This window comes from Peromyscus eremicus, chromosome 16_21 (assembly GCF_949786415.1).
Source record: "Peromyscus eremicus chromosome 16_21, PerEre_H2_v1, whole genome shotgun sequence".
In the NCBI taxonomy this organism is placed as follows: domain Eukaryota; kingdom Metazoa; phylum Chordata; class Mammalia; order Rodentia; family Cricetidae; genus Peromyscus; species Peromyscus eremicus.
The window spans coordinates 3443082-3462388 of NC_081432.1; the positions used below are offsets into that span (position 1 = coordinate 3443082).

The following is a 19307-nucleotide window of genomic DNA, read 5'->3' on the forward strand; positions in this document are numbered from 1 at the left end:
GCTCTGCAGAGGCTGATCCTGGGACTTTGTTGGGCCCCAGGACTTCCTTTCAGACATGGCCATGTCAGAGGTAGACCGGTTCATGGAACGGGAACACCTCATATTCCGCGAGAACACGCTCGCCACTAAAGCCATAGAAGAGTATATGAGACTGATTGGTCAGAAATACCTCAAGGATGCCATTGGTATGGCCCACCTTCAGGCCTTGTTCCTAAACTTCCTCATGCCTACCCCATCACCCCCAAACCTGGCCACCCCAGACCCCACATCCGCCCTTCCTCAGAGCCCAGGACCCCAGCCTCCAACCATCTGATTCTGCCATTCCTCCAACCCAGGGAGCCCCCTGTCCCTGCCCTTGGAAAGTGTGACCGCTCCCTGTTGTGCCCCCTCTCCCAGGGGAGTTCATCCGTGCTCTGTACGAGTCTGAGGAGAACTGTGAAGTAGATCCCATCAAGTGCACGGCGTCCAGCCTGGCAGAGCACCAGGCCAACCTGCGGATGTGCTGTGAGTTGGCCCTGTGCAAGGTGGTCAACTCCCATTGGTGAGACTGGGAACGCTGGGCTGGGGGGCCAGGGTTGGGCAGTTGTGTGTTCATCTGTTCATCCATCTGTCCATCCTCAGAGGACTGAGCGTCAGTACGGGCAAAGCATTCTGGGGTGTAGAGCAGAAAGAGGTGATGAGGCCTGGTCCCTGACCTCAGAGGGCATACCTCCAGCCAGAATGAGAAGGGACGTGGGATGGACAGAAAGCCACAGAACCATTGTGATGTGTGTTCAGGGAGGGTTCTTTTCAGAGAAGACAGCTGTGATGAAATTAATAACAGGTGCCCAGGGCTAGGCTTTGAAGACTGCGGTCAGGGGCTGACATTTGCACACAGTAGGCAGATGACATTTTCCAGGGCTGTGAGGTAACACACATGATATGAGAAGGTCTGGGAGCCTTTCAGGAGATGGCTAGTAACTGGAACAGGCTTAGAGGAGCACACGGCTATAGTGGAGGCCGTAGGAAAGAGGTATGCTCAGGGAGAGGAGAGTGAGAATCTGGAATTCTTGGGTTCAGGAGTCTGTAGTCATCAGAACGTTGGTATCATGAAGTAGCATGATTGAGACTGGCCTGTGAATCAAGTGAGCTGTGTGGGAAGAGAAAGGAAGACGTCCAGACCATTGGTGGTTATGGTTAATGGGTCGGGAGTGAAAACCAGATTTTGAATCAGGGTGGAGTCAGAAAGCCCAGAAAAGGACTTGCCTAGGGTCCTCTACAGGAAGGGTCAGTAGGGTTTGTCTGAGGGGTTGTGTCGGGAGTCGGGATGACTCAGGTCATGGGACTAGTACTTGGGAGACCCATAGTCTCATTGACAGAACCAGAGAAGTCAAAAGGAGGAGCCAGCTGGCAGTGTGGGGGCGATAGTGAGCTCTATTTTCCACTAGTCAAGTTTAAGGTGTCAGTGGGACATTGAAGTGGCACTGGGAGGCGGGGACGAGTGAGCCGAGCCATTCCAGGGCCTGGGGATCATGCCTGGGGCACGTCCATCCCCATTTCCCTGGAATCCAGAAGAGTTGGGGGGTCCGAGCTCCCTGTACCTCAAGTGACCCCCCATCTCTCTCCCATCTCTGTCTCTCCCCTGGTGTCTGTTTTTCTTCCCCCTCTCCTCGTCTTTCTCACACGCCCCCCGTCTCTCTCCCGTGTGTCTCTCTCTCCTCACCCTTTCTCCCTCTCCATTTCTCTCTCCAGATCTGTCCCTCTACCGTGGCCCTCTTCTTCAGCAGCCTCCTGTCTTCTCCTGCGGTCCTTCCCTCCCAGTCTCTCTCACCTGTCTCCACACCCTCACCTCCTACCACCCCTCAGCATGTTCCCTGGAAGCTGAGGGTCTCTGGGGCTCAGTCCCGGTCTCTCTTTCTCTCTCTCTCTCTCTGTCTCCCCACCCCTTCCCCCCAGCGTGTTCCCGAGGGAGCTGAAGGAGGTGTTTGCATCTTGGCGGTTGCGTTGTGCAGAGCGGGGCCGGGAGGACATTGCCGACAGGCTGATCAGCGCCTCACTCTTCCTGCGCTTCCTCTGCCCAGCCATCATGTCGCCGAGTCTGTTTGGGCTTATGCAGGAGTACCCAGATGAGCAGACCTCACGAACCCTCACCCTCATCGCCAAGGTCATCCAGAACCTGGCCAACTTTTCCAAGTGAGGGAAACTTCAGGAAGGGTGGGAATGAACTGTGGGCTTCTGGAAGGGTCTCCTGAGTCACCAGAGCATCTGTACCCCTGAGCAGGTTTACCTCAAAGGAAGACTTCCTAGGCTTCATGAATGAATTTCTGGAGCTGGAGTGGGGTTCCATGCAGCAGTTCTTGTACGAGATATCCAACCTGGACACACTGACCAACAGCAGCAGTTTTGAGGGCTACATAGACTTGGGCCGCGAGCTCTCCACACTTCATGCCCTGCTCTGGGAGGTGCTGCCCCAGCTCAGCAAGGTTAGTAGATGTTTCCTCTGTCCTGCCTCCAGGTACTTAACCTCTCTGCACAGAACTCTTCCCACCTTGCTGTTCCCGGAAATGTCAACACCAGCTCCAGTACACTTCACAAAGCCTCTGTCTGTGCCCTTTGAGGCCCTTTTGGAACTGGGCATTTACCCAAGGGTGACAGCCTTGTCCTTGCAGGAAGCCCTCCTGAAGCTGGGCCCACTGCCCCGGCTCCTCAATGACATCAGCACAGCCCTGAGGAACCCTAACATCCAAAGGCAGCCGAGTCGCCAGAGTGAACGGACTCGGTCTCAGCCCGTGGTGCTGCGAGGGCCATCAGCCGAGATGCAGGGCTACATGATGCGGGACCTCAATAGGTGAGCATCCTGCTCCCCTACTGCTGTGCTCTGGGAGCCTGGTCGTTCCTGGATGCTTCTTGCTGGGCCCTAGATGCATCTCTCTAAGCCTCCAAAGGGAAAAACTGCAAGTTCTTAGGGACAATGGTAAGGGTACAGGCAGTGGGAGGCTGAGAGCTCTTTAGAGCCTGAGAGGGAGAAATGCAGAGTCCAGAGGTACTGAGGCTCCTCTGCTCCCAGCTTAGCTGAAGCCAAAGGGACTCTGATGTAGCTGACGTACTTTGTCCCTCGGCCAGCCCATGCTTGTCTGCAGACTGCGGTTCAGCCATGTGGTATCAAAACACTCGGGTGTCTCTAAGTGACCTAACAACCCCTGCCCCCAGCCTACCACCTTACCCCAGGAGCTCCCCGTGATCCAGCATTCAGAGAAATAGCAGCTGGAGCTGAGTGGGCCCTGGAGCCTGGCATCCAGTTTGATGGGGTGGGGCTGGCCTCAGCGAGTATCCTTCATCTGTGATTACTCTGCTATTCCTCACCCATGTCTCCATCTACGACACCACACCCGTCCTGCCATTCCTCCCATCATCTCTCCACACCTCTCCCCTTCTCCTGTCTGTGCTCGCCCCTCTGCATCTCTCTCCAGCTCCATCGACCTTCAGTCCTTCATGGCTCGAGGCCTCAACAGGTGAGGGCTCTGTCCCCCACCCTCCCGTCCTGCCGCCCTGGCCTCCGCCCCTCCGCCTCTGCTCCTCTGCTCCTCAGGGCACCTCATCTCCTCCATACCTGCCCAGAGCAGCCCTTCCTCCTCTCTTGCTGCCCCCACCTCCTTTTCCAGGCCTTACCCCCTCCTAGGCCTTGTCCTCCCTCCTCCCCTTCCTCCCCTCCTCCAGCTTTCCCTGCCGTCCTCCCTGCCTGCCTCTCAGGGCTGACACCACCAGCGCTCAGCCCTTCCCTGAGGGTCCCACTTGGCACCAGACCACAGGCTCAGGTGCCGGTAGTCCGGGTCTTAGCTCTGCCTGTGTGCCCTCCTTCCCTCCAACAGCTCCATGGACATGGCTCGCCTCCCCTCCCCAACCAAGGAAAAGCCACCGCCGCCGCCACCCGGTGGGGGTAAAGACCTGTTCTATGTGAGCCGGCCACCACTGGCCCGGTCATCCCCAGCCTACTGCACAAGCAGCTCGGACATCACAGAGCCAGAGCAGAAGATGCTGAGTGTTAACAAGAGCGTATCCATGCTGGACCTTCAGGGCGATGGGCCTGGGGGCCGCCTTAACAGTAGTAGTGTTTCCAACCTGGCAGCTGTCGGGGACCTGTTGCACTCAAGCCAGGCCTCACTGACAGCAGCCTTAGGGCTGCGGCCTGCACCTGCCGGGCGCCTCTCCCAAGGGAGTGGCTCTTCCATCACAGCAGCTGGCATGCGCCTCAGCCAGATGGGTGTCACCACGGATGGTGTCCCTGCCCAGCAACTGCGCATTCCCCTTTCCTTCCAGAACCCTCTCTTCCACATGGCTGCTGATGGGCCAGGGCCCCCAGGGGGCCATGGAGGGGGCAGTGGTCATGGTCCACCTTCCTCACATCACCACCACCACCACCATCACCACCATCGAGGTGGAGAGCCCCCAGGGGACACCTTTGCCCCATTCCATGGCTATAGCAAGAGCGAGGACCTCTCCTCAGGGGTCCCTAAGCCCCCTGCCGCCTCCATCCTTCACAGCCACAGCTACAGTGATGAGTTTGGACCCTCTGGTACTGATTTCACCCGTCGGCAGCTCTCACTTCAGGACAACCTTCAGCATATGCTATCCCCTCCCCAGATCACCATCGGTCCCCAGAGGCCAGCTCCCTCTGGGCCCGGAGGGGGCAGTGGTGGGGGCAGTGGTGGGGGTGGTGGGGGCCAGCCGCCTCCCTTGCAGAGGGGCAAGTCTCAACAGTTGACAGTGAGTGCTGCCCAGAAACCACGGCCATCCAGCGGGAACCTACTGCAGTCCCCGGAGCCAAGTTATGGTCCTGCCCGTCCACGGCAACAGAGCCTCAGCAAAGAGGGCAGCATTGGGGGCAGCGGGGGCAGCGGTGGAGGAGGGGGTGGGGGGCTCAAGCCCTCCATCACCAAGCAGGTAGGTGAGGGTAGGAGGAGGTAGGTGGGTGAAGAGCAGCAAGGGAAGGAAGTGGGGGCAGGAAGTGGGTGGAACAGTGTAGTCTGGTGTCACAATCTTCTCACCTCCTCTGTTCACTAAACAAATACGTAGCGTTTGGCCTGTATTCTCAGCATTCAGGAGGCAAGAGGATTACAAGTTTAAGGCCAGCCAGGGCTAGGTAGTGATATTCTGTTTCTAAACAAAAAACTCAGAAATGTAAGAAGAGGGCCCTCAGCAATGTCCCATAGACTGTTCAGGTAGCAAGGATGTGTAGATGAATAGGTGAGGACTCACTCCCAAGGGAGTGTTCAGAGAGAAGGCTACGGCAGGGGAATAGGTCTGGGGTGTCATTTCTGTGTTTCCTCCTCTGAACACACCCCCTTTCCCACCTTTCCGCTGTCTGCCCCACCTTGCTTGTCTTAGCATTCCCAGACGCCATCCACGCTGAACCCCACGATGCCGGCCTCGGAACGGACTGTAGCCTGGGTCTCCAATATGCCTCACCTGTCAGCTGACATCGAGAGTGCGCACATTGAGCGGGAAGAGTACAAACTCAAGGAGTACTCAAAATCGATGGATGAGAGTCGGCTGGACAGGGTACGCTGGCCTTGCCCTCTGAGTCTTGTTCCTCCTGTTAATGCCAGGGAAGGCCTTTAGTCCTTCCAAGGAAAAAAATCTATGCTCAGATAGTTGGGTAAAAATGAAAGATAGGCAGACCTCTTTTACTAGTCTATTAGGGCCTTATGTTATCAGTCTATTTAAACCTGACCCAACTCTCTGGGTTATATACACTGTAGACTGAAGAGAACTGTTCTATTCAGGCTATAAGAAGGAGAATGGCTGCAGGATTAGGGCATGTGCGAAGAACACTACCCAAGCTAGGCCTGGTAGCACAGGCCTGTGAACTGTTACTCAGACTAAGACAGGAGATGTCAAGTTCAAGGCCAGCTTGGGCAACTTAATGATACCCTGTTTCAAAATAAGTAAAAATAAAGTCATGGAATATAGTTTGTGGTAGAATGTTTCCCTAGAATGTATGAGGCCCTGGATATCAGTTCTACTAGAGGGTTAAGCACTCATGCCCACGGCAATCATCATAGGCCACGAATTCCTCTCTCCTGTGTGTCTAGAATGGAACGCTTAGGGATGGGCCTTCACAGCATGGTAAAAGCTTCTCAGATTGCCTCTTTTGTCCATGCTTCAGGTGAGGAATCCTTGTGAGGAAGGCTCCAGTTTAGCACTAGACACCAGAGCTTTCAGGAGTGAAAATAAACTGGGAACATACACGTCCTGTAGCTAGTGGTTACCGAAATGATGCGTATATAATGTTGCAATTCGGGAACTAAAATCTTAGAGTTATTTAACTTTTAAATAGCTATGTGTAAGCTGGGGGTAGAGCTTAGTAGTGAGGCTTTGGGTTTGATCCCTAGCACTGAAAAAAATAAAACCTAAAAGAATTACATGTGACAACTATATTAAGTAACAGGTAAATGAAGTAACTGGTCTGAGCTCTTCTGAACCTGGAATCCCAGACTCCTATTAATAGTCATATTCTCAGCCTGGGGTCCCCTTGATCTCCTGTCTGCAGGACAGGCCTGAGGAGGGAGTCATTTATGAGACAGCACCTGCCCCCACCTTACCCAGAGTCTCCCCGCCCCATGTGCTCAATCTTGGTTTGGAACTACAGGCCCTTTGTCTTTCATTTCTAGATAATGCTTCTCATGTCGTGTCCAGTAGTCTTGCCAGGGTGCCCAAGGGGCTCCATATTCCCCATGCTTGTGTGAGGGCATGGCTGACACTTCTAAGATATGGACTTTGACCTTGCTCCATCTTGAGGAAGCCTCAGTATCACATCAGGCTTTCTTAAAAACAGATCAAGTGTGTCCAACAGGCAGAGAAGGATCGGGTGCTCCTTGTGTCGTGGCATGGCTAAACAGACGGGGATGGGAACGGGCTGGTAAAGCCAGGGCAGGACGCTCCTCACAGTGCGGGGTCATGTGCCCGGCGGGCAGGTGAAGGAGTACGAGGAGGAGATTCACTCACTGAAGGAGAGGCTACACATGTCCAACCGGAAGCTGGAAGAGTATGAGCGGAGGCTGCTGTCTCAGGAAGAACAGACCAGCAAGATCCTGATGCAGTATCAAGCCCGCCTGGAGCAGAGTGAGAAGCGCCTGAGGCAGCAGCAGGTGGAAAAGGACTCCCAGATCAAGAGCATCATTGGCAGGTGAGGGGCGGCCCGGGGAGGGGTGGGAAGGGGTTGAGGCTGGAGGGAGAGGGAGATGGGAAAAGCCTGCTCCCTTACCCAGCCCTGGCATTGCTCACACACTAACTTCTGAAGTCCTGGGAGATACACCAATTACTGTTTTACATCACTGGACTTAGCTTGGGCCTAGACTCCCTATCAGTTTTTCTTAACCCCACCTCTGAGGGTCACCACAAAGCTAAGCAGTAGTCCCTAGCCACAGGAGCCCTTAACCGTGTTCCTGGGCAGAGATCCTTCTCCAGCCATGGGAAGGGGTTCCATGAGAAAGGGGCTTTTGGTTTTTTTTCGAGACAGGGTTTCTCTGTGTAGCTTTTGGAGCCTGTCCTGGATCTCACTCTGTAGACCAGTCTGGCCTCGAACTCACAGAGATCCGCCTGCTTCTGCCTCCCGAGTGCTGGGATTAAAGGCGTGCGCCACCGCCACCGGCAAGAAAGGGGCTTTTAGCTTGTCTCTGCTCCGAAGGAACTGCTTCAACAGGGGCCACTCTAGCCAAAGCCAGCCCTGCTCTGATCTGCTGTACATGCTGTTTTTGAGTGAGACTCCATTAGAAGAAAATGGTTTCTCCATTCGAGACATTTGAATCCACTGCTAGGACTGAGATCTTATGAGCTAGGACACCTGAAAACAGTGGTTAGTTATGATGGCCTGGGGCACAGAAGTTAAGTCATCGCAAACACAAGGCCTCCAGGAGGGATAGCTGAGGTAGCTGGCTGCCAGGAGTCTTAGAGACACAGAAATCTACCTGGGCGTAGTTGTGCACACTTTTTATCCAAGCTCTCCAGTGGATTTCTGAGTGTGAGGTCAGCCTGATCTACATAGAGACTTCAAGGACAGCCAGGGCTACACAGAGAGACCTTGTCTCAAAAAAAAAAAAAAAAAAAAAAAAAAAAAAAAAAAAAAAGACACAAATCTAACCTCAGGATCCAGGAGTACTCATGTCTGTAATCCCAGCATTTAGCAGGAGGATAACCTTGGCTACATAGTGCATTCTAGGTTTGCTAGAAAAAAACATAGGGAGAAATCAAATCTACTTTTCTGGGTTGGAGAAATGACTCAAGTGGTTAAGAGGAAATACTGCTCTTGCAGAGGATCTGAGTTCAATTCCCAGCACCCACACCAGGTGTTTATAACTCCAGCTCCAGGAGCACCTGCATTCAGACACACACACACACACAGATACACAGTTAAAAATAATAGAAATAGATTGAGCAGTGGTGGCGCACACCTTTAATCCCAGCATAGAAGCAGGTGGATCTCTGTGAGGTTTGAGACCAGTCTGGTCTACATAGTGAGTTCCAGGATAGCCAGAGCTACACAGAGAAACCCTGTCTTGTAAAACCAAAATAATAATAATAACAACAACAGTAGGAATAAGCTGGGTGTGATGGCGCATGCTTTTAATTCTATCACTGGTGAGGCAGAAGCAGGCAGATCTCTTGAGTTTAATGTCAGACTTGTAAGGTCAGCCAAAGCTACACAATGAGACTGTCCTGAAAAACCAATAAGTGAATAAATAAGTAAGTGTAAACAAGTCTTTAAAAAAAATCCCTCAGGCCGGGCGGTGGTGGCGCACGCCTTTAATCCCAGCACTCAGGAGGCAGAGGCAGGCGGATCTTTGTGAGTTCGAGGCCAGCCTGGTCTACAGAGCGAGATCCAGGAAAGGGGCAAAGCTACACAGAGAAACCCTGTCTCAAAAAACAAAAAAAATAAATAAATAAAAAATCCCTCAGAAGGCAGGCATGAGGACCCCTGGGAGGAAGTGGAAAGCAAGATTCCCGGGTAACAGAGCATCTTTTGGGTCAAGAGGAATTCTGCAAGGAGGAGAAATTGTCCAAGGCTTTTCCAGAGTTGCAGGGGTTCCCCAGGGTCAAGAGTACTACAGGTGGGCTCTGAGCCCGTGCCCGCCACTAACCCCACTGAAGCCCGTCCCTTCAGGCTGATGCTGGTGGAGGAGGAGCTGCGTCGGGACCACCCCGCCATGGCTGAGCCGCTGCCTGAACCCAAGAAGAGGCTGCTCGACGCTCAGGTGGAAATTACAATGTCATTTATCTTCTCCGTGTCCCATCCCCATCCATCCCACTGTCTCTGTGCACTCACGGCACCAGCCACCCCGGCCCACCACCATCTGTCTGCCGTGGTCCTGTCTGTCTACTGGCTGCTTCCTTCCTGCAGCCCCCAGTGATCCATCTCCATCCCATTGTCTGTGCCTCTGTCACACCTATGCCTCCTGTCCTGTCTTCCCACTCTCGCCTGCATCAGGACCTTCCACCAGAGCCTCAGCCTCTCAGCGCCCCTGTCCCCAATGCCCTTGAACTTGTGCCTCTTACGAGGCCGCTCCTGTCTGCTTCTTCAGCTCTTCTCGAGTCAGGAAGGCTGAAGTCCCACTGGATAGAGTGGAGCATGGATAATCTGAGCTGTACTTCTCCAGCTCTGTGTACCCTACAGACTCAGGGTTCTCTTGACTCCCCATTCTGACTCTTTGGTAGGTCCTACGTAGCCTCTTTTCTCTGACTCTTCAGATCCTAAGGTCTCTCCCAGAGGCCCCTTCCCATAATTCAAATTCGGCTTGCCTTTGGCCTCTGGTGTTCCCCGAACCTATGTCTAACTCCCTGTCACCACCCTCTCTGCTCTCCAGCCAGCTTCCAGGCCCTCTGCACCCTTGCCCCTGCTCTTTCCTATCCATACTCCTCCTCCCTCTGCTCTGACCACCAGGACTCCCTGCCCCCGCCACCAAGCCTCCTGACCCCATGACCCCACTCTCTCCCCCTGCAGCTCCTCATCAGGTAATTCTCCTGGTTCCGCTTTGACCACGGGCGGAGGACACTGGGGGAGGTGACTCCGGACCACTGCAGGTTGGTGGTGAAGCCCACCCCTTCCAACTCTCTGCAGCCTCTCCCCTCTCACTGCTGCCCACTACACCCAGAGACCCTCCACAGACCCCACCCTCCTGACACCTCCTGCACAGACAGACCCCTTCCCAAGGTACAGCCAGAGCGTACCTGCGAATACCCACACACCCTTGATGCCTTATCACTACCAAATTGGACTCTTACAAAGACCAAGCACATTTACAGGTTCCCCGGTTCTCTCCAAACTGGCCCCACAGGCATCTCCTGACAACACCCTCCCTTTCCTCTACCTATCCAGTGTCTGTCTGTCACCCCCCATTTCACCAGAGTGTCCTTGGAAGTTGGGATGTTGGGTGGGTGTAACGGGGTGGAGGGGTATTGGGCTGGGGCCAGGCTAGGGGCTGTGCTGACTCCAGCAGGTAGGTTGGGGTCTCCTCTTCCTTTCCTAACTCCTGCCCTCCTGCTCTCTGCCTCTGCTTTCTCCCTTGTGAGGCGGAAGGGACCTGAGGCTTCCGTAGTTACTACTGGGTGGAAGTTGGGAGTGGGCAGTTAATTCAGGGCGACACTAAGGACCCCGGAAAAGATGCTGTTAAGATGTCCTGACAGGTGAACAGAGTGGATGGCATATGACAAGCAAGACAAAGAGTCTTGGACAGATGTCAGGCTGGACTTTTTCATGTGGCCTGAAACTTAGAAGAGGAGAAACAGCTTCCTAGAATGTAGTCAAGGGCCTAGTAGCCATATTTAGGTTCAGGCAGGGACACTAGGAACAGCATGTTAAACAACCTCTCTTGTCAGAGCTCAAGTTCCTGAGTTGCTAATGCCACTCATTTCCCTCTCCTGCCACCCAGTAGTCTGTAGGACACACAGTCCTACCTGAAAGCCAGCAGCTGACAAACTGTCAGGCACACCTCAGTCCCGAGACACGTTCGATGAGACTGATTTGTGGTGGGCAGTGGCTCCTCACACTGTCATTCTAACTCTCTGCCTGCCCAGCCTCTCTGTCAAAGTAGTCAGTGATCTGTAAACAAACGCTGAAAGACCCCAGGGAACCTCACCATTTAAAGGACTCCAGCAGTGAACTCCTTTGTAAAATGAGTAATAGCACCCTAATTTATCTAGCTTCTAAATTTGGGACCATGAGGGCGTAGGGGGCATGCCCATGTGTCGTCATGAGCAGACAGGCAGAGTGGAGGGAATCTGAGGGTTCCTTCCCCTGTTCTCTTCCTACATGTACTTAGGGCTCCTATTACGTATAACCTCCTCTCCCACTGACTGGCTGTGAGATACCCAGATAGTCAAGAGGGCAGCACTGACTAAGGTTATGTTTTGGGTGGCCTGTAACAGGTGAGTCTTTGGTTCGGATATGGAAGCCTTCATTTCTTGTGTCCTTTGGAGATAGGGTCAGATACAGAGAGCTACATGCTGCTCTACCTAACGTTTTGTGGCTCAGACAGTAATTTGTAGATTTGTTCCAAACCATCTGTAGGCTTTGCTCCCACTGCAGCCCAGCAAGTAAAAATAAAAATTAGTTTTGAGCTAGATTTTTAAAAGCCAAGTAATTGTTGAGAAGTGTGGGGACTCGGGTGGTCTTCACTCCTAGCAGAGGCACAGAAGGTTGGGCTGAGCAAGAACCAGGAAATGGGTCCCAGAGCCGTCAAAGGTCCTGAAAATAGGTATAGGAGTGACACAGGGTCTGCCACTCCAGCTGGAGGCCGGGGAGGGGACTAGAAAGGAAGGAGGGTGGGAAGGAATGGAACTGGGGCACAAGGCCTCTAAACCAGTGGTTCTCAACATGTGGGGCGTGACCCATTTCACAGGGGTCGCATACCAGATATTTATGATTCATAACAGTGGCAAAATTAGTTATGAAGTAGTAACATAGTAACAAAATAATTTCATGGTTGGGGGTGTCACATGAGGAACTGTGTTAAAGGGTCTCAGGTCAGGAATGTTGAGGACCTCTGCTCTAAACCTTTCAGTCATTCCTACCAAGTGTGAGAGGAGCCTTCCTACAAGATGTCCCTCCACATCACTTCCCTGATCCCCTTCCTGTTTCCAGTACAGTTAAACCTCTCTAATTTGGGATGCTAAATTTGAGAGGTCCACTCTTGAGTAACTGATAAACTGAGTGACAGTGTCTATTTAGTGAATACCTGTCTTCAAAGCACAGTAAGTAAAACTCCAAACAAGGCTGTTACACAGGCCTTCAGGGAGCATAGTGAAATAAAGTCTGTTTGCTGGTGTAGGTTAAGTCCCCGCCCACAGACACATTCCCACCCATTGCTTAGCACACCCTTTCTTCCCGGATAAAGGAAAACTCAAGGCCTGGTTTTGTTCAAATTATGAACAAACTTCCAGATCTGTAGGGGTTTGGATTAATGAGGTTTTACTGTATTGCCTCCTCTGGTTCCTCAGTGTGAAGTTCCTGCCTGGGTGGAGGGTGCTGGGAGAGGGGGTTCCATGGTTCCATGGACAGGGGCTGGGGGATGGAAGCGGGAGTCATGTCAGAGGGGAGGTGAGAGCTAGCTGCTTTTGAGCTGGTTTTCTGGTGTGAGTTCTCTCCCTGCTCCCCCAGAACCCCTGGAGGTGAGAAACAAAACACAGAGGGTGGACATGGCTGTGGAGTGGGCTGTGGGTGAGAGCACTGCTTGGGGCTGGCATCCCTGCCCCGCGAAGCGTCTCAATAAGTCCGCGCTCTCCTCTTTGGTGTCTTGCAGGAGAGGCAGCTTCCCCCCTTGGGTCCAACAAACCCGCGTGTGACGCTGGCCCCACCTTGGAACGGCCTGGCCCCCCCAGCCCCCCCTCCCCCACCCCGGCTGCAGATCACAGAGAACGGCGAGTTCCGAAACACCGCAGACCACTAGCCCACCCAGCCTCACAGACCTCCTTCCTCGTGCACCCCACCCCGGAACATCACCACCCACCAGGACTGGACATCACCGAGGGACAGCAGGATTGCCTCCCTTAGTGCCTCCTCGAGGCGCCCATCCGCCACCTCCACTGCACCATTTCTAGGAGGGAGAGTGGGACCCTGAGCTGCCCTCTTCACCCCCAGGGACCCTCACCCCAGGACACCACCTACCCACAGACCCCTTCACTCCGGGGTGCTATCCCCACCCTCTGCCTCATAGTTCCCCTGAGCACTGGGGGACAGACCCTCACCCCCACACTGGGGGTGAGGCACCTCCAAACTTTCAACTTCAGGGTGATTTTTTAGCAGTAACCAGAGCTGACAATCTAACTCCCCTCCACCACCCCATTTTGGCCTCCCCTGTCCCCCTTGTTATGGGGAGGGGACCCCGGGTGAGGGGGCCCTATTACCCCTTGATTTCTCAGGAGCGTCTGGGGGGGCTCAGCACGCACAAACTCCTTCTCTTCTTTCCACTCTTACATTTACTTTCCCCACCCAGAACCCAGATGGGGTGGAGGGGGCCACCGGGGCAGGGAGGGGGCGGCAAGGGGGGAATGGGAGTTGCCTCCCCTTCTTCCCACACCTGATCTGCTCTTGGCTGGTCCCAGAGCGGGGTGAGGGGGCTTATGCCCCCCCCTCCCCCAGTGTGTTGGGTGGGGTGGAATTGAGGTTCGGATGAGGGGTTAGGGTTTAGGAGGCCATGTGTGTTGGGTTGTGGAGGACAGACTAGCTGATCTGCCTTACCCTGACACACAGCCAGCCCCCTACCCTTCCCTCTTTTGTCTCTACTCCCATGGGGAGGGGGGAACTTACTCTAGGAAAAGCCATGTCTCTCTCCCCCAGGGTGGGGGACCTGTGTTGGAGGATGGGTGTTTGGGGGCCCCCTTCCATGACTCTGTCCCCTGGGGGAGGTAGGACAGGGCTGGGCTTCCCTCTCACCCTCCCCCCTCACCCAGTCTCCCTCCCTCCCGCCAGCTCCATGATTTTTCGGTGTTTCTCTGTACATAGCTCTCTGGCGGGATAGGGGAGGTAGGATGGATGGGGTTTGGGGTGGGTAGGCCATGGAAGGGAGAAATCCCTCCTGGGTACCCCCTCTTCTCTGACTGCTGTCCCCTACCCAGCCTTGTCTCCTAACCCCTTCTTGCGTTTGGTATTGAGAATTCCTCCCAGACTCCAGACTCGACCTTTTGTATGGACAGCTCTCCTTCAGTCTTACCCCTCTACACACATCCACCCAGCCGGGGCCAAATTTATACTTATATAAAAGTTGTAAATATGTGAAATTTTATCCCGTTCCCTTTCCTCTGCTTACCCCACTTCAGGCCCTACCCTCGTACCCCCCCCCCCCTTTGGCTGTTGTAATTATCTGGGGTTTGTACTGTACATAACGGGCTGGGGGCTGGGAGGCGACCCCTCTGTACAGAGCTTCCTGGCTCCCTAGCCCCACCCCTCACTTCTCTCCCCACCCACCTACCTTAAGAGTACGAAGACCTTCTTCTTACTCATTTTTGTTTGTTTACTCGTTCTCTTTACCGCCCCTACTCCCAGCCCCGCCCCCTTTCTCCCACTCCCAGCCCCATTTCCTTTTTTTCTGGAGTGTGTGGTGAAACAGAAAAATCATGTTTAATAAACGGAGATTGTTCTTTTATCGCTGGGTTGATTTTTTTTTTTTTATTAAGTTTTGGTTTTTCGGGACAGGGTTTCTCTGTGTAACAGCCCTGGCTGTCCTGGAACTCGCGCTGTAGACTAGGCTGGCCTCGAACTCACAGAGATCCTCCTGCCTCTGCCTCCCCGAGCGCTGGGATTAAAGGCGTGCGCCACCTCGTCCAGCACTGGTCTGACTTTTTAGTCTGGAGTCCCGGGAACCACCTGAAGGGGTGACAGGAACTACTTTGGGGGAGAACGCGGCCAGTCTGCAAGCAGTACTACAGGGTCCCACCTAGTCAGGAGAACAGCATACACCGCAGCGTCCTCCCCACCCCACTCCCGCTCTCCACCCGCCGCAGCACTCAACCCGCAGGCGCAGAGGCTGCGCACGGGCCCAAGCGAACACACAGTCTTTGCAAAACTTTGCAATACAGGCTTTAATCGTGAGGACGCGCCTCTGGGAAAGGGAGGGAAAGAGTCGGGGTCCTTAGCGAGTGTACGCTCCAGACCTCCGGCCTGGCTGCCCCGCGTGCACACTGAGGACAGCAGCACCTACCTCGCGCGGCGGCGGAAGACCCCCACGGCGCCGCCGAGCCCTGCACGCCCCTCACCACCCGGCGCCCGGACCTCCGCGGCTCCCGAGGCGACACTCGGCGGCGGCGCTCCGCAGCCGGCCGGCTCCCAGCCCCGCCCCCCGGCCGCACAGCCAATAAGAAGGGGGCTTGTAGGCTCCCGTCCTTCCATTGGGTGCGGCCTGGCTCCGCCCCGCGCGCTTGGCCGCAGCGGCGTCCGGCGGAGCGGCGGCAGCTTCCGGCCGACCAGGCGCAGTGGAGGCTGAGCAGCGGCCAGGCGGTCTCGCGTGCGGTGGGGGCGTGTCGGCGGGAAGGCGCGTGGCGGGAGCTTGCGGAGCCGGCCCGTGTGAGCACGGTGAGGCGGGGCGAGCGGCAGCCGAGGGCGGCCCGAGCCGGCGGGGTGGGGCGCAGTCCCCTCCTCGGCTTCCGCAGGGCCTGCGGGTAAACACCCTGGCTGGTGTCCCGTCGGTTTTCTTGGTGGGCGGAACTAATGCACAGAAACTGTCACTGAAGAATTTTCGAGTGTCGGCGGGGGGCAGCTTGAGACGGGGCTCCCGTCCCGATCCGGTGTGACTCCAGGCTCCTTCCTCCGCAGCCTTCGTTCCGCACAGAGTCCTACTGTTCCCGACCCCCTGGGATTTCTCTTCCCGAGGTGGCCATGGATGCTTCGACTCTGCCCCCCACACCCTCTTCTCCGAGGTGCAGCCCAGCCCCCCGGACAATCCACATTGAGTTCCCTCATCATAGCTCTTCGCTGCTGGAATCCCTGAACCGCCACAGGCTGGAGGGGAAGTTCTGTGATGTGTCCCTCCTGGTTCAGGGCCGGGAACTTAGGGCTCACAAAGCGGTGTTGGCTGCTGCTTCTCCTTACTTCCATGACAAGCTGCTTTTGGGGGATGCGCCCCGACTCACTTTACCGAGTGTCATTGAGGCAGATGCCTTCGAGGGACTTCTGCAGCTCATTTACTCAGGGCGCCTCCGTCTGCCCCTGGATGCGCTCCCTGCCCATCTCCTTGTAGCCAGTGGCCTGCAGATGTGGCAGGTAGTAGATCAGTGCTCAGAGATTCTTCGAGAACTTGAAACCTCAGGTGGTGGGATATCAGCTGGTGGAGGAGCCTCCTACCACACACTTCTTTCCACAACATCTTCAGGAGGCTGGTGCATTCGCTCTTCCCCTTTCCAGAACCCAGCTCAGCCCTCTGCTTCTACAGAGAATTCTGCTTCTACTGAGAGCCCCGTCGGAGGGGAAGCGAGTGAACTAGAAGAAGTGTTACAGATTCAGGTGAAAGAAGAAGAGGAGGAACAGGGGTCAGCAGCCCCACTCTTTCAGACTCCTCAACCTCAGAGAATATCAGGAGGGTTTTCCCAAGCTTGTGGATCACAACCACTGCCTACATCTGCTCTTCCCAGCAAGCCCCCAGAAGATGAGAGTTCAACCCTTGAGCCTCCTGCCCCTCCTGTACGAGCTCCCCAAGTCTTATATGTTAATCAGGAACCCCTTGAGTCTAAGGAGGAGACGTCAGGAGGTAGGACTCCGTCTGGAGGAGCGAAGGAGAAGACCAAAGCACTCTCTGGAGGGGACTCTGAGGGAAATGAGGAGCTAAGATACTTGCTGTCCTCAGGAGGAGGGGAAACATCTGGGGCAGGAGATCCATCCTGGAAACCAGTGGATCTTCATGGGAATGAAATCCTGTCAGGGGGTGGAGGACCTGGAGGATCAGGGCAAGCTGTGCATGGGCCTGTGAAGCTAGGAGGGACACCCCCTGCAGATGGAAAATGCTTTGGCTGCCTGTGTGGAAAACGGTTTGCAGTAAAGCCAAAACGAGACCGGCACATCATGTTGACCTTCAGCCTTCGCCCTTTTGGATGCGGCGTCTGTAATAAACGCTTCAAGTTGAAGCACCATCTGACTGAGCACATGAAGACCCATGCTAGAGCTCTGCATGCGTGTCCCCATTGTGGCCGTCGGTTTCGTGTCCATGCCTTTTACCTTCGCCACCGGGACTTGTGCAAGGGCCAGGGCTGGGCCACTGCCCACTGGACTTACAAATGACTGCTCATGCTCTGTACTGACTTCTAGGATAAGATAGGTACTGCTGCTGATGGAGTCTTACCTTTCCCCACCTCAGTCCTGGACTGTGTAGGCATTCCAAGAGATTATATATGTTATGAAACCCTTACTCTTGGCTATGGGCCTCACCCTGGTGTACTTGGAAGTTCAGGTTTCTCAGTCCAGCTATTTGTTAAGCAGACTGTAGGAAAGTCATACTTTTGATCACGTAACCTAAATGACCCTTTTTGTGTTGATAGCCCGTGAGGAAACCACTGACTTCATACAGGTTAGTGGGAGAAGAGCTGGGACAAAATGACCCAGTAACTTTGACTTCATCTTCCCCAGGAGGTCAGGGAGCTGGTGTCCAGCTACGGATGTGTTTGATTCAGAGCTCAAGTAATTGCCACACTAAGCTCTGAGCGTCCTCCCCCACACTGTCAGCCGCTCTGTTTCTATACTTCTTTTTGTTCCTTCTTTCTAGAAGCTTTTTAGGTTGTACTTTGCTTTCTCACCAGTAGACACCTTCCCAAGTATCCTGTTAAAAATGTACTTGAGTATGCGACAAGTATGGTAGTGCACACACATTTAATCCCACCACTTGGGAGGCAGGGGCAGACAGATCTCTGTGAACTCCAGACCAACCCGGGGAACATAGTTACCCAACATGACAAGTTTCAGGCCAGTCAGGGCTACACAGTGAGACCTGGTCTTAAAAAAAAAAGTACTTGAGCACTTTAACGAATTGAGCATTTCATATGTGATTCCAAAGCCCCTAAGAGGCCCTTTCCTCAACAGCCTTTGCTCTTGTCTACCTTGGACCACCACTGACAACTTGCTTATGATCACAGTGACAAGTGTGACCAGTGAACTCAGGAGATGGCAACTGACCTAAAATGCTCTCAGGGTGGCACCATTGCTCTCCCTGAAGGAGAAGGACTCAGGGTTGAGACCACACACGGTGAATTGTGCAGAATAACTGTATGGTGAGACCATACTGCCTCCTTTCCCATCCCACCCACATTTGCTAGAAACAGCTCCTTTGTAGAGGTGGAGGGGTAGATACTAGAATGGAGGTGAAGGGAGATTTAAAGTCACTTCATTTCATTACTTAATAAACTCTTCCCTGAAATCTAAACTGACAGTAGCCTGGATTGAGTAATTTATGTGGAGGAGATAGATGTGAGAGCAGAGCTTCCGGAGAGGAGTGTGTTCCCTTTGCAGCAGTTAGGTTGATGGAAGAATGGATGGTTTCCCAGATACATCTCCGAGAACGCTGCCCTAGACTCAGGCCTGCCCCACTGCTGAGGAACCTCAGGTAAGTTCTTTATGTTTCAGAGTCTGAGCTGCTTCCATTTGTTTGAGACCTCACCTTACTATCTCGCCAGACTGGCCTCAAACTCATGACCCTTCTTCCCCAGCCTGTTGAATACTGGGATTACAAGCACATACCACCATGCCTGGTTTATGCCACTTTTTGAAAGGGTTTCGGTCATATGTTATTTTCTGACATCTTGTATTATGCATGGTGTTGGATGGTACTTTGGTTTCGTCTACAGATACTTAGAACAGGTTTTCCCTCACTCAAAAAGTGTCTCAGTGAACAAGAGCACTCACCGCCAAAACATGAAGACCTGAGTTCAGATCCCAGCACCCACAGAAAAAGAGTCAGGTGTCAGGTTGACAGGAGGGTTCAGTAGGTGCCTGCTGATGAACCTGATAACCTGAGTTTGCTCCCCAGAACCCACACGGTGGAACAAAGGAACCAACTTCTGCAAGTCGTCCTCAGACCTTCACATGTAAGCCATAGCACATGTGTGCACACACAAACACACAATTTAAAAAAGAAGGAAAAATGAGATTTTTGTGGCTAAGCAGGTGAATTCTAGCTTGGATTGATCAAACTCTCAAAAGAGATGGTCCATGGTCTTCTGCCCTTTGTAAGGAGAGTACATTGGGAAAGAAAGTAGTGAAGGTGTCTTGATTGACTGCAGTCCTACCCACCCACTTGGGTAGGTAGATTATATTAGATAGATAGCTGTATTCCTTGATGTCTTGGTTCCTTGGGTTG

General features: G+C 53.9%; 2 protein-coding genes and 1 long non-coding RNA gene across 9 annotated transcripts in view; 2 read left to right on the plus strand and 1 right to left on the minus strand.

The window, feature by feature from the left end:
- The window catches only part of Syngap1 (synaptic Ras GTPase activating protein 1), a 30861-nt gene extending 16246 nt beyond the window's left edge, over positions 1-14615 (plus strand). The window contains exons 9-21 of one of the 7 annotated variants that reach the window (XR_009383566.1): positions 41-185; positions 397-541; positions 1936-2172; positions 2261-2462; positions 2649-2827; positions 3450-3491; positions 3849-4920; positions 5365-5538; positions 6954-7165; positions 9140-9230; positions 9977-10056; positions 11295-11400; positions 12774-12864. Coding sequence is in view for 4 of the 7 variants with exons in the window: in XM_059282384.1 (XP_059138367.1) it covers positions 41-185; positions 397-541; positions 1936-2172; positions 2261-2462; positions 2649-2827; positions 3450-3491; positions 3849-4920; positions 5365-5538; positions 6954-7165; positions 9140-9230; positions 12774-12920 (2646 nt within the window). In the remaining 3 variants the exon portion in view is untranslated. Of the gene's footprint in view, positions 1-40; positions 186-396; positions 542-1935; positions 2173-2260; positions 2463-2648; positions 2828-3449; positions 3492-3848; positions 4921-5364; positions 5539-6953; positions 7166-9126; positions 9231-9976; positions 10057-11294; positions 11401-12773 lie in introns of all 7 variants that reach the window. The other 6 variants (XR_009383567.1, XR_009383568.1, XM_059282384.1 and 3 more) reach the window with 6 other exon arrangements.
- An 8-nt stretch (positions 14616-14623) lies between these two features.
- On the minus strand, positions 14624-15279 carry LOC131926817 (uncharacterized). Its single transcript, XR_009383573.1, has 2 exons — positions 15171-15279; positions 14624-14836 (listed from the first exon to the last, which is right to left on the minus strand). It is a non-coding gene; the product is annotated as an uncharacterized LOC131926817 (long non-coding RNA).
- A 160-nt stretch (positions 15280-15439) lies between these two features.
- Zbtb9 (zinc finger and BTB domain containing 9) lies at positions 15440-18154 on the plus strand. Its single transcript, XM_059282418.1, has one exon. The coding sequence runs from the start codon at positions 15845-15847 to the stop codon at positions 17237-17239; it is 1395 nt and encodes a 464-aa protein (XP_059138401.1). The 5' UTR covers positions 15440-15844; the 3' UTR covers positions 17240-18154.
- The last annotated feature ends 1153 nt before the right edge of the window (positions 18155-19307 follow it).

What these genes read in the sequence shown, in the direction of transcription:
- Zbtb9 (XM_059282418.1), top strand. Translation starts at nt 15,845, where the DNA reads ATGGATGCTTCGACTCTGCCCCCCACACCCTCTTCTCCGAGGTGCAGC.